Here is a 14,935-nt window from a genome sequence, read left to right as displayed (position 1 = left end):
TATATAACTTCAACAAAGTTTCATTTGCAGGGAGAAGAAAACGGGGGGTATGAAGCTGGTGAAGAAGAAGCCACGCAGAAGACACACCGATGTAAGTTGACTCAGTTGCCTTGACGCAGAATACTTCTTGTACACAAAAATAAAGTGACTAAATAGAAGCACGCATTTGCATAGCATGCAGCTAAAAGATGTCTCACTATGTGCTTTGAGGGTTTAAGCTACAGTGCACAGGAGATTCCCTGTGGAGATGAAAAGGCCTCGTGTGGAGTAGAGCACGGCTTACCAACCATGTTGAAGCTGAAATTACTACTTTGTCACTGATTAGTGTGAAGGTTGATAGACATTTCTTAAATTACTGTTATGTCATTATGTTGTAACTTTGTTCTGATACTACCAAGTTGTCCTTGTGAATGGGGCTAACATGCGCTCAGTCGACAGAAAAAAACATCTTTCTTAAAAGAAAAGGGCACTTCGGGGTGATAATCTAACTCCAGAAAGAAGTGTTCAGTACTCCTGTTAAGAAATAATAATGTAACAATAGAGAGTGATCATGTTGATGATAAGTTATAGCAGCTCTTTAAGACACATATACTGATACTATAAAATGCTTAAACAATATTTTCCATTATTCAGATTTTCAAATTATTCAAACATTACTATGACTTGGGCTTGCGCAAGAGCGTAGTGCTAGTAAAAGAGGTTTTGTGTAAACTGTGTGTATACCCTTCCTTCTAGGATCCCAGTAAAGAGTGTTTCAGTCTCAAGTTCGACCTAAATGTGGACATTAACACTGAAATAGTGCCTGCTATGAAAAAGAAAACTTTGAGGTGAGTGATATTTATTGAAATTTCAGTTATCAACAACAAAATATATATATTTAAGGTTGATTTGTCTGAATAGAATGGGCTTGCAACAACGAATAAATCAAATTGTTTCAAATAAATTATTAAAAGTTATCATTGATTCATGTGTCGTGCAATACATGAAGCACTCATTGAGTTAATTCAATGCAAATAAGAGAGTGCACTGAATTTTCTCTTGGACCTGCAGCAAACTTGTATTAGAGCTTCTGACTTAGGGTGTCCAAGACCAAAACGCAACTCAAAGTGCTGTAAAAAAATATTAAATATACAATAAGACTTTAAAAAAGTTGCCTGCAAAGCAATGAGTTAAGCAAACGGCTTTAAAGAGAGGAAATTTTGGTAAACGCGCAAGCAACCTCTAGTTTAGAGGTTTTGTTTAATGAGGCACAGCACCTCCCTGGAATCATTACATAATAAAAATGAAACAATACAATATTTGCACACATCAGTATAAAAAATTACTTACATATTTGCAGGTGTATAACATACATTTGTATGTATTTTTGTTTGTTAGGCTATTTGACAATCACTTGGATTTTTTATTGTTTTTTTATCATAGAATATTCTGTTACGTGCACTATTTTTCTATCTGTCCAAAACTTCCATATTTGAATAGAGGAGGAAAATGTATTTTTTAATCCGATTGATCATTTAATTGAAAAAAAATCGACCTATTCGGGGATTATTTAAAAAATGGTGAGTTGCAGTCCTAGAATAGTTCTCTTCATCAAATGTCACTACTGCTCACAAGCACTTCATTCATATACATTACTCAAATGACCCTTTGAAAATGTTTTAATACATACAATACATACTGTATTTGAAAAACAGGTGAATCTATTGAAATGATGCACCCAAAAGCAGCTTTGAGAATTGGTATGTTTTTTGCATTACTTATAATATTATTTGTTTTCTGGGGCAGAGAGGTTCTAGGTCCAGTGTTTGAGAGGAATGGCATTGAGCTGTCGCGTGTAGACTTGTTCCTGGATCAGTCCAACACGCCGCTGTCGCTTAACTTCGAAGCCTATCGATTCGGAGGTCACTACCTTAAAGTCAAAGGTAAAAGCACCACTGTTTTCATGTTTAGCTGGCACTCATTAATAGGCTGGAAGTTACGATGCCTTTACAGAGCCCAAGCTGTCGGAACGTATTTGTGTATCCAAAATCTGCTGTCAGACAGATTTTATTGTTCTTGGTAAACTAAAAATGGCTCATTGCACCAGGATCAACAATACCGCTTTGTTCATACAAGTAGAAAGTTAGAAGCCTTTTGATTCAGAGCCAAGTGGTGTATTTAACTTTAGTGTTCTTATCTGAGCTGACCTTTACAGTGAGGAGAGTAATCTGTATAGGCCAGTTTCCTCTCACACCCGCTGTCCAGACTAAAAGAGGAAAAGGAGTGGACCCCTTAAATGAATAAAGCTAGGAAAGGTGGAACACGTTATTCTCTATTACATCTGTTCTGCAGAAAAATTGAATAAATGTCTTCAAGGTTGTGCAATGAACACTGAAGAAGCAACACAAAGCAGACGCACTCGGGTTAAGCATAAAAATGTGTTCACCAACCAAAAATTAACTATCAATGGCAGTGATTTTTAACCCTTTCTGAGCCAAGACACACTTTTTTTTCTTTTTTTTTTTTAAATCTTCAATCACTGTGTTGGCAAAATTAACAGCACAAATACAATTTTTTTTATATAGTTTGTGGTTGCTCAGGAGGTATAAGGCGTTAATTATTTTGGTTATTAATTAGGTAGTAGTTTCCGAATTATACTATATTCTTAACCCGTTTTTCTAGTTTAATTATATTTTTGTCTTATTTTTTAAAATGAAAACCAACATAATACTTAAAAGGAATATCTGCCAATGTTTCTTCAATCGTTTTAACATTTTTCAGTTGTTTTCCAAAATAAACAAAATATTATTAAACTCTGCAAACAACTTGATCAAACAAAATCAGCGATTTAATATCTTTCCCTGGACGACACGTAATGCGCAAAAGGACCCCGGTTCGAGACCGGGAGGAAACATTTGTTAGCCTGGAGAGGGATGGGCGCCACCAGGCTGTACTTACCCAGGAAACAACAGTAAACGGTGCCCCTACGACTCTCGTAGTCAAGAGATATACACGCACACACACTACCTCATGAACAGTTAGTGTACAGAATTAATGAATAACAATCATCTGCTGGTAATTACTGATATGGATAAATGTTACAGTTACTTGGCAGATCACTGCAAGAAAGCAAAGATACTGACCAATGGAATGTTTTTGCAAAGACAAAATTGGCCAATTTACTGTGGCACACGAGACAAAGTCCCACGGCACACTACTGTTCCCCGGCACACTATTTGAAAAACCTTGATCTATAGTGCGCTTGAGGCGAATATTATGTCAAAAAAGTTTTAAATGTTCCAAGGATGCCTACAGTGGTTACAGATAACCATGTGTACTCTGGTTACCTATTAAATTTAAAAACATGCAGGTTGTGTAACTGCATACTCAAAATGTTTCATTAATCTCATTTTGATTATTTTTTTTTGTTTATGATCTTTGCCTATATGTCCTATAAATGGCAGGTGACCAGTCCAGGCACTTGACTCAAAAAACCAGTATGAGTTGCTCACATAAGTTGTTGGGTATAGTTTTTTTTACTCCCTTTTTTATGGAAATATACAATTATTATCTTATCAGTAACTGAATTTATAGCAGAATCATTAAGTCCTAAATCTCGCTTGCTTGTAACAAAAAAACCCGAGGAAGTTGTCTGGTCCATGTAGGCCACTTTTTAAACTGGTGTTAGTTTTAACGGGCCTTTCTTTGTCCGGAAGCACGGCCTGGCGACGAGCTAAAAGTGGAGCAGGGGGTCAAGGACATGAGGTCTCTGAGCTTGCCCAACATGAAGCCCGCTGGAAATCAGACCTCCTACATCCTCACAACAGCCACTGACAGGGTGGAGCACGGATCTCTGGGACGTCGCGAGGGTGCCGATCCACTGGTGAGTCGTCATTCTAAACACAGACGTACTCAGTGAGAAAATTGCTTAAAATTATATTTATTTAATCCAAAATATTATTCGGTGGTTACAGATTCGGCCAGCTGGTAGTGTTCACGGTTTCCCACCCAAATTTATTAAAAATACATACACTCTCCTTCTTTCAACCATTCGACTTATGTAAAATGGTAGTTTCGAAAAAAATTTTGGGGATGTTGAAAAATATCCAGACATTGCTGTAAGTTAGATATTGTATTGTTTGCACCTTTTCGAGTACAGGACAATACTGTAGTGCTTCTTTCTGCCGCTACCGGTGTGTGGTAGCGCTGTGTGAGGTCACCCAGCATCCACCCAGAAGAAGAAATCCGGCTTCTACTTCCCAGTTCATGTGTACACATACTAGGTGTACTTTATCTGTAGCGCGAATTTTTACGTTTTTATTGTTTAATCTCTCATGCATCCATTCAATATGGTTGGTGTAACATGTAAAGAAGAGGCGAGCCATTTCTTTTGAAATTAAAGTGGAACAAGAAAGGTTGATGCGGTTGAGAAAATTGTCGGAGCGTTTTTTTTTTCCGGCCACTTTTTACCATGAAGGAGGACCTCCTGAAACCCATTTTCCAAAAGTAAGTTAAACTCAACTTTATTTGTCTTTATAGAGCATATTATTTTATGAAATGTTAATTTTTTTAGTACAAAACAGGTTACTTATCCAAGTCTTAAACATACTTATGTAAACCTTAAACATACAAAACATAGCACTGAAGCAACTTACAAACAAATTCAACTTACGCACCATGTCTCGTTTGAAAGTAGGGCAGCGTCTGTAGCCTTATATTGTGTCTAGTATTTATCATGAAGGAAGCAATATCTAAACATGTTTCATTTTTAGCTTTCAAATAGATAGATCATAGATAATGGATAATGATTCTTAAGTCTGGTAGGAAAATAGTAGAGACACAAGTGGTTTGATACTAACAAACTACATTATTTACATGACAAGGAAAATTTAATCAAACAGAAGGACATTGTGGACAAGATAAACTTGCATTTCTATTTAACAAATGAGTAAATTTGTGGGAAAAGGGAGTTGAGTAAAGTTGGCAATGTTGTAATTTCTTGGAGAAACCCAAGATTCTGGATTGTTGTGCTTAATTTGAGAAATGTTCCTAACTACAAATTTTGTACCCAAGTTACCTTGATGAATCAGGCTGGGGTTGTGAGTCACGTCTTTGCACGCGGCAGGAATATATTATATTGTTGTGCTGCCTTGTTTTTGTTTTACGTTGCATTCCCGCTGGTGATCACATCTTGACCAAAGAGTTTTATGTTCAGTGGAAGTATTTTGTATTTCATTTGTCTGCTCTGCTAAACTGTGAAGATTTGTGAATCCTTGCGCCTCAATAAGTCTACTTCAGATTTCACTCCGATGTGCTTGGCTGCATAGTAGTTATACAGTCGAGTCATTTAGTTGGATGGGACTTAATGAGCCTTGTCATGCAGGCCAGGAGCTCGATTTCCTAAAGATGAACAACTCGCCTCCATTTTCCGACATGTCACTTTTGATTAGCTTCGGTTTTAAATCTCGAATCGCTATACACTATTTAGGTCAGTCCTGTAATGCAAATAACACTCTTGTATAGCAGTCTCTCTTGGAAAGAATGGGTTCCACTTCACTATGTAAAAGAAATACAAATTTCTCTATCTTTTTCTTTTTATAAAGACTAACATTTGTATGACCTTTAATGTATTTTTTGCCTAATAATTAAAAGAATGTTTTTATTTTTTTACTGAAAGAACGTTTTTCGGACCACTAAAAGGCACTAAATATAAGACACTGTCCTTTTAAACTGGATGGAGTTCATAATTTAACATATCCACACGTGTACGCTTCAAAAGAAAAAGGTTTGGTGTGGTAAGTCAAGACATCTAAGTGGCCATTTGTGGACAACAACAACGTATCCATCTTTTGGGAAATTGGGCTCTCAACCACTCGAGAACAAAACTAGCAAAGTTTGGTCCATGGATATCCATCCATCCATTATCTACACCGCTTATCCTCAGTAGGGCCGCGGGGGTGCTGGAGCCCATCCCAGCTATCTTCGGGCAGTGGGCAGGGGACACCCTGAACTGGTTGCCAACCAGTCGCAGGGCACACAGAGACAGACAATTCACTCGCTCATTCACACCTAGGGACCATTTGGACTGGCCAACTAACCTGACATGCATGTTTTTGGAATGTGGGAGGAAACCGGAGTGCCCGGAGGAAACTCACGCAAGCATGGGGAGAACATGCAAACTCCACACAGGAAGGTTCCCTCTCATGACCTCAGAACTGTGCCGCACACCACTGCCCCCCGTTCTGCGGTGAATGATACACAAGAACATTTAAATACATTAAAAATATTTGAAAATAGAAATGTACTTTTGAATCATCCTAGAGAGTTATTTTTTTTAAAATTCTAGTAGGGTCAGGTGTATCGACATTTCGTTCTGTGTACATTGTTACAAAGAATGACAATACAAAGGAAATTATTATTATTATTATGGATGAGTACTGCAAGCTTTTCACAGTGATGGTCAAGCTTCCCTTGCAACCAGTCCCCCCTGCTGGTCGTGAGAAAGATTACATAGGGAAGGCCTCAGGTTTGCTTTGGCAGAGGTTCATTTTCTGAGTGTATTTATTCCAAAATGTAGAATGAGATAACTTCCTAATTGTCCACCATTCAGGTTTCATGAAACTCAAACTTCACATATAACATAACAGACTTACGAAATTCTGAGTGAAACACCAAACCAAAATAGTACTGAATCCTTTTGATTGAGTTAATCTAACAGTACAGTATAGGCACTTTTAACCATTTTAATGTCATAAAGATGCTTGCTGTTCGGATTCAGGATATATGTTAATCAAACTGGTTGGCAAAATCGAGACTGATGATGCTCAAATGTGTATGTAGGAGCTGATGTCAGTGTTGACGTGAAGGATAAACGGTTGAATATTCGAAAATCAATCCGCAAATACACAAAAACAACACCTCTCAGTTCCCAAAGAAGTTTGTTTGATATGTGGGAAGATATAAAACGCATGTAACCACGCTATATTTTCAAAATTGTTGTCGGGCTTGTGACCTCTCAAAATGAGTAGCCAAGATGGCCGCTCATCTCTCTCGGACACGCGTTTAGCTGTTGTCGGGTGTGTTTGGGCCCTGTCGGAATTCTGAAGCTGAAATTCCACCAAATTTTTGTTCAAATACTGAATACAGAGTCGTTTGAATACCAAGTTACCACTGTTTTTACAGATACATATTTATAGATGCTGTGTATCTATAAACTATTTTTTGGCACTTTTGTAAATGAAGTATTTTCTTCTGGTTGTGCGTCCCTTTTTTTTTTTTTAGATGAAATTTACAACAATCCACAGTCAATCTCCACCAGGTTTACTGTATAAAATACTGATTATCACTGGGACTATGTAGGCAAAATGAAAAACCACCAGGTTCCAATTAAAACACCATCGTAGTTTTACTGTTAGTGTTTTTAGTTTGATCACCTAATGTTGTCTGCACTGTCGAAGTACTACTTTAAAAAGCTCTTCAAAAGCCGTTAAGACAATGTAAAGTTTACAAGTCTGATAAGACCTTGGCCTGTGTGGCAGGCAAAAAAGCAAGTATTCAGATACTCTGTCTGCAGCCTTATTGTATTCTTCTTATTTTGTGTGACTAAGTGTAACGCTATTGTCTTCATCGACTTCCTCTTTCCCAAACTGCGCAATTGGCCTGTCTGAAGGCTCATAAAGAAAGGCGAGCTTCATGTTGTCTTGTGCTGACTGGTTTCGCATGTCGTCAATGGCTGATTGAGAGGCAGTCTCATGTGTAATCCTGTCTGTGTTTGATTTTGCTCACTTCCCATTTAGATTATCTTCACTACACTTCTCTCCACTACACTTAATACAGTTTTGAATTGAGTGACAATTATCCATCAAACTTCTCGTACGACAAGGTGCACCTAAAAAAAAAAAACAAATTGGCCAGATTTTTGAAGGTGCGCCTTATATACCGGAAAATGCGGTGCATAAAAAATGGAAATGCATAGTTGCAATTAAATTAAATTGTATTACAGTAACTGCAGCACGGCGGCGTGGTGGCTAGCGCGTGTGCGGCACAGTTCTGGGGTCATGGGTTCAAATCCAGCAACCAACCTTCCTGTGCGGAGTTTGCATGTTCTCCCCGTGCTTGCTTGGGATTCCTCGGGGCACTCCGGTTTCTGCCCACATTCTAAAAACATGCACGTCAGGTCAATTGGCCTGTCCAAATTGTCCCTAGGTGTGAATGAGCGAGCGAGTTCTCTGTCCCTCTGTGCCCTGCGACTGGCTGGCAACCAGTTCAGGGTGTCCCCTGCCTACTGCCCGGAGATGGCTGGAATGGGCTCCAGCACCCCCGCGACCCTACTGAGGATAAGCGGTGCAGATAATGGATGGATGGATAACTGTTCTGCCTTTGAGAAACATATAAACTGGTCTTTTAGTTCTCTCTTGTGGTTAGCATGTTAAATGTTCTTTGCTAAACGGAATCAAAAGAGAAGTGCTGAACTTCAACAAACGCTCATAGCAAATTCTCTTTAGTTGTTGCTTTGTTGTTGTCCGTAAGTATAAAATGTTTTTTGATCATTTGAATGAAGAATTTTGTTCATGGTAAAGTTTCTTACAAAGTTATTTACCCTTGTTTGAATATTGTTTAGTATGTCTTAGTTTAAAATCTATCTGGATAGTTAGCAAGCTAACGGGACTTTTTTTTGTACTTAGTTTTTTTAGTTTTACGGTGACGTTATAAGGGTATGGTTGTAGGCCATCCTTTAAATAAACAGAAACTGAGGAAAAAGTCTGGTTATTTGGGATGTAGCTCATTAGCTGTCTAGATGGCAAAAAAGGGGATTCTTCGGAATAAGGACAAGACTGTGACCATTTGTGAATTAATGAAATATTTTTAGTGGTGAAATCAGACATCATAATGTTAATTTATGTTCTATAGAACAAATTAATTTAGTTTTAATTTATTAATTATTCAACCCAAGCTCTTAATATAGTATTGATTCTGCCTGCCTTTTATTCTAGTGCGCCCTATATATGAAAATATATATCACAAAAGAATATTTTTTGTGGGTGTGCCTTATAGTGCGGAAAATACAGTAAGAGTATTCCAATTTAAAAAAAAAAAAAAAATAGACATTAATTTGTTTGACTTTTTTTAAAAAATGGCCTCTCTAATCTATTAAAGTAGGAGAACTGGCACAATTGGTGGTTGAAAAAATACTTATTTGCCCCACTCTTTATGATGAAATAAAAACACAAGATAAAAAATGCATTTCATAGAACATAAATATTAAGGGATCTTGTTTCACGTCTAAAATGAATCAATTAATTCATAAATGGTTACCCTATGTAGAACCATTTCATTATACTCCTCAATTTCCAGATTTATTTACTGTATATCTGGCGCACATGCTTATTTAGGGTTTTTTGCGCCACCAAGTCTGGAAAATACTGTATTTTATTCGTCTTAGTATCTTTGTTTTACGATTTTCGTAATTTGGTAGATTACTGCTTTTGGATTTGTTGACTTTTTTTATTGTTTTTCTGAAACTGTTATAGAAATATTTATATCTATTTTTTAACCGTCAAAATTTGTTATTGTAGTTATTTTAAATAAATACAGAACCTAAAATCTGTGCTGTTTTTAATCAAATTTACAACCTAATTTAAGGGGGGAAGGTTTAATAATTTCATGATCATTACTTTTCCAAGCAAAAAGTAATGGTATAGGTATCGATCGATACTATCCTTAGTTTACTTGAGTGGATCGATACCAAAAATCCCAGTTTTTCCCACCCCTAGTTAAGAAAATTGACATCTTTCATAATGGGTGTTTTGGGGGTATGGGGAAAAAGTTTCCTTTTAAAAATATATTTATATTTTAAATATCAATGAACTCAAGTGAAACATTTCGGTCATTTTCAAATGACTTTCACCGTTCTAGGTAATATAATATACCCAATGTGTGTTGTGGGTGGAGCAGCACAAATGGGTGTGTTTGTTAGTGTTTTGTGTGCGCGCCATTGAACAAAAGAAATCTCCTGACACCCATAGGTGGAGATGACAGCGTGCGTGACCTTCGGCCTATAGCACTCCGTACCTGGAGGATCGGGTCACGTTAAGGCAGGCACTCAGATACAGTTTCAGTTTTGAGTTCCTGCACGTATTCAGAACTCAGGGAGTTTTCTGTGATTAAATGATGCGCTTTAGCCGCCTGTCTTCGTGGCACAGTTGGGACCTTCGCCAATTGGAGATTGCAGAGTTGCCGGCGGAAGTCAACCACGCAACCGAATGTCAGGTGAAAGCCTTGCTGACTTATAGATTTCAGTTACGTACATGCACATACAGAAGAGAACCTCGCGGGATTAATATTATTATCATCAATTTGCTTTATTGTTAAGATTTAGCGTGAGAAGAGTCCATTTAAACCTATGAAAATGTCATTTAAAATATTGTTGTTGTTTTTTTTAAATGGAAACAGTGTCAAACGTCGTACGATTACGGTAACATTGTTCCCAATGGTTACACTACAGTAAAAAAATTCTGTTTATTTCAGCATTTGTGTAAAAAAAAAAAATCAACAACCGGAAGCTAGTTTTGTTTGTTATTCTGATTAGAATCCCTCATGTTGAAATTCTATTTGCACTCGGCTTTATATGCATTTTGTTTTACCATGGTAGTGAAAACAACGACCAAATTATGTTTTTGTTTTTTGTTTTTGCACTGAAGCACATTTGGAAAACTCGTGGCTCAGGGGCCTAATCAGGCCCGCCACATTATTTTTTGGGGCCTGCAAGCAATACTGAGAGAATCACGAGAGAAAAATGACTTGCAGGTTTAAATATGTCCACTGGATGCCGCCATAGCAGGCGCCACTCGTAAAGCACCCCAAGTAGCTGCATTTTGATGGCTGATATTAATGAACCACAGAACATTGATTCCTCGTGTTAATGAAATGAAATGATCTGCATTTATATAGCGCTTTTCAAGTCAATGACTTCCCAAAGCGCTTTACATTGTGCTTCACATTTCCCAATAGCGGCCGTGATCTGTGCAGCCATGTAAGGCGCTAACCTTCTTATTGGGGGTATTGGGGGTTCAGTGTCTTACCCAAGGACACTTCGGCATGTAACACGGACAAGCCGGGATTCGAACTGGGATCCGTTAATCCTAAAACGATCGCTCTACCTCCTGAGCTACTGCCGTGTTAAATTGTTGATTGTTGTTTTGCTTTTTTAACCAATGCACAGTTGAAAAACACTAAAGGATTAAATCTTAGTGATGGAAAATATATTTTTAAAAACATCAATAATCGTTTTATAATCGAATCTCTCATCCCTGAATTTTAATTGAAATGTGAGCCTCTCAAAAGACCCCCATTCCTCTGGCTAACGTACACTTATCATGCCATTCATTTACTAGTCCAGCCCCCATGAGAATGTTTTTCTACAAGCTAAAATGAATTTGACACTCCTGCGCTTGGGGAAAAGGTACTTGCAAGGGGGAAGTGGCCCCGTAGGCACTTTCAGTAGTTAGTAAACAGACTAGTACTCTATCCAACAGATCATTGGTGTTTTTGTGTTTTCGTCCACAGTATGACTAGAACCAGTTTGAATCCGAGTTCTTGCATATTTGATTCTCTTGCCCCAAAATATTCAAAATAGGCTAGCTAGCATAAAAGCAAAAAGTAACACATCTTCATATCTCCGATTATAAAGGCTTTAGAACAGAAACTAGTTTGATGTTGGTCCTGCTTAGCTTATGTAAATGGCGCTACCCAGAAGTTGAGTTGCTGCAATTAACCTATATTTGAACACTGTTCAAATTGTTGGGCCACATAAGACATTTTTCAGGTCTTTAAGGCCAGATTAAGTCATGGTTTTGAAATGTAGTTTTGTTTCTAGATAACTAGGAAACATTTTGTGTCCTTCAGGCATTGTGTTGACAGCAGGGGATTTCACTTTAATTTCCTTGTGCATGTGATATTTTACAGGTCAGGGCCTAGTGTTTGTTTTGAAGCTTTGACAAGTCTGCAGTGTTTTCCCGTTGTTAATCAAAACTGCTTCATCAAGAAATAGTGTTATCAGTGCTTTACCAGCCATACTCCCTTCATTCTATTACCATATAGTCCTCCCCCATGTAACGATTTTCCCATTTCTCGACCAAGGTTACTGCCGCAAATGGTCGTGATAAGATAAGGCTGAGAGCAATGTTTAATATCATTAACCTGGAAGTCCCCCGCTTTTATATTGTGAATGGAGGCTTTGTAGTTCTCTGTGGGCTCGGAAAGCCAACTGTTGTTCTCAACGCATGTTCTCAGTGAAAATAGCAGGTACAGTTTGATGAGTGTTGATGCTAAAGTTTTGGAAAAAAACATTTCGCATTAGATTAAGTTTTATTGCATGAATTCAGGAATTATCCAATCATTACCCAAAAATCTTGAAGAATTGAAAGAGTACTAAAGAATTGGCTTCCAAAGCGGAAATTCAAGTCACTATTGAGTGTTTGTAAATACTACAAGCTGTTGCCTTGAAGCTCTGCCTCCAAATAAATATTCAAATCACCCTCTTCTCTTTGGGTCGAGGTGAGAGGGCAGCAGCCTTCTGCTGTCCGTCCTCCCTCGTTTTCCTGGCCAGCACAATGAGGCAGGATTCTCCTGGTTGCTATGACTTCATGCCAGTGTCCGCATGATATGCAAGCAGTCAGAAGCTCTGCAACACTGCCCGGCCGTCTACATTTTCAGGAAAAGAATTCTCCCCTAAATAGCTATACCCTGCGGCCACTCATAACGGGTCTTGGACCTTAACCCTCCAAGCGGACACGTTTATCGGATGCAGGACGAGATTTTAAAAGAGAACATAAATGGAAACTGCTTCCAGAGTCTGCTGTGATCCATGAGTCAATTTAAGGCATCAGGATGGTTTTTGTTAGTTTTGACATGCCTCTGACTTCAACGGTGAGTGTAAAATGTTATTTTAAGTTTATTACAGCCTGCTGTAATCTTATTTCTTAAAGGGATCTTAATGTAAGTGTGGATCCTGAACACAACAAGAATCAATTGATTGTGTTTGAGTTGGATGACAAGAATAAATGCAATTGTTCCTCTATCCCAGGGGTCGGGATAACAAAATATTCAGACATTTTTATCTTCATTTTATTTTACTTTTTAAGAGAGACGGACAATATTTTTTAAGACAACATTTCACAAAACTGCCAAACCCGCTCCCTAAACTAAAGCTTATTCTTCAGCACATTTATTTTCACTGAATGACGTTAGATGATCGATTAAATTATAATACTGAAAGAACTTGTGTCCTATATCATCAAATATACCACTTTACACTACTCTCCCTCCTGCAGTTACTTAAGATCTTTGAGGCTCATTTTGACCTTCATCTTTTTCGTAAATAATGATTTCAGAACAAGGTGCAAGTAGTGTTTTATTTTAAACGTCACAAAATTTTGCAAACAAAGTTTCCGTCTGTACAGTATTTCCCTTTCGCGCAGTGGGCGTTTGGGAGAGAGAAGGAAATGTGCTGTCCTCAGAACTCCGCCCACCCAATCGCTCACCCAATCATAGCCATCCACTTCTACCACTCTCCCAATCAAATTGCTCTGTGTATTTGGCTGGTGTTTTTGGTTATTTTGTTTTTTTCTGAGAGTTTTCATCATAAAGTATCTCAACAGTGAACATAAATTGTTGAATGAGCTTGCATATAAAGGATTCCTTTGCGATGTACAACCAAAAGAGGGTATGTTGGTGTGAGACCTTGATTGTAAACTGTTGTTTAAACTCTGCCCTTGATATACTGGAGATATGGCTTGTGAGCCATAGGTTCCTGACCGCTGCTGCAGTTGCGAACAGCATTGTTCTTTAAACAAATGTTCAGCCAATTTCAAAGTACAGCCTGTGACTCAATTTGTTATCAGGATCATGTGAGCATGACATTTCTTTGCTCTTTCATTATAATATGTTTTTTAGCCTAATGTTTCCATCATCAATAAATTCTCTAGTCAGTGTTTTATTATATTTTAAGGTTGCCTGCACTTTGTGTATTCAAACAAATCATTATGTGTGGTTCTGTTGTACTGGATGGTTTCACCCTTCCTCCAAACAAGGTGGAGGTAGTTTTAAAACTATTCTAGCTGAAAAGATCATTCTTTCATTGTCGCTGAAAAGCTGTTTGTTGAGATCCGTGTTTTCTTGGCTTAGATATCCTCTTGGTGAGAAAATCATTTTATACCCTTTGTCCCCGCTTAGTTAATGTTGTCTTTCTCATTGGATTACTGTAGGTTCTCGTTTTTGCCATTGGGTAAATGCAATGAAATCCAATCTCTTAGGAATAAATTTAAAAAACAATGCATGAATCAATTGTTATTATTACTTATTACTTTCAATCCTAACTTTTGAAAAGAATTGGTTGATTTGTCAATTTGATGTTCCAATGTTATTCGTCACTCAAGGCAATTATTTCACTTTCATTGATTAAACTGTTGAGTACTCTGACATTTTATATTCTTCTATTATTTCTTGTATAACGGCAGAATCGAGGGATACTGGTTCGGGCCAACCTTATTGGTTCCCTCCCTACTCTTTCTGTAATGCTTCACCCAATCAGCATACGTCACTGATGTTTGTGTCTGCAAAGGAATTCTTTTGAAAATGTTATTGTTTTCCATTGATGCTGTCAACCTTGTGGAATGTTGATGTCTTAGGAACTACTTTTGGAGGTGGCGGGGAATTCTCTTGTTGATTCCTCATCACTGACAGTGCTGCGTTTAAAAAAAAAAAACAAGTGCTTCCTCAGATACGGCGGGGTCGCCTTTTTGTTTGCTCTGTTGGTGCTTGTAAAGTGAAGGGTGCACAGCAGGGCATGCTGACAGGGTAACAATAGTGAGGATGGAGGGGGTGGGGGGTCCTCACTGGTCAGTCTTGGAGTTGAGAAAACTTTCTGTGATGTAACGAGCATTCCCCGCGAGGAAGT

The 14,935-nt window shown here is 37.9% G+C and overlaps 1 protein-coding gene across 3 annotated transcripts in view; it reads left to right on the top strand.

Annotated features, from left to right (window-relative positions):
- plekhg5b (pleckstrin homology domain containing, family G (with RhoGef domain) member 5b) overlaps window positions 1–14,935 on the top strand; it is a 73,326-nt gene that overhangs the window by 42,262 nt on the left and 16,129 nt on the right. For all 3 annotated transcript variants that reach the window (XM_088330919.1, XM_088330920.1, XM_088330921.1), the window contains 4 exons: window positions 31–91; window positions 736–827; window positions 1,786–1,922; window positions 3,696–3,862. In XM_088330919.1, the coding sequence (XP_088187045.1) occupies window positions 31–91; window positions 736–827; window positions 1,786–1,922; window positions 3,696–3,862 (457 nt within the window). The remainder of the gene's footprint in view (window positions 1–30; window positions 92–735; window positions 828–1,785; window positions 1,923–3,695; window positions 3,863–14,935) is intronic.

The sequence above is a fragment of the Urocampus carinirostris genome, chromosome 3, assembly GCF_059441175.1.
Source record: "Urocampus carinirostris isolate Australia breed hairy pipefish chromosome 3, RoL_Ucar_1.0, whole genome shotgun sequence".
NCBI lineage: Eukaryota > Metazoa > Chordata > Actinopteri > Syngnathiformes > Syngnathidae > Urocampus > Urocampus carinirostris.
This window is presented reverse-complemented; position numbering and strand designations above follow the sequence as displayed.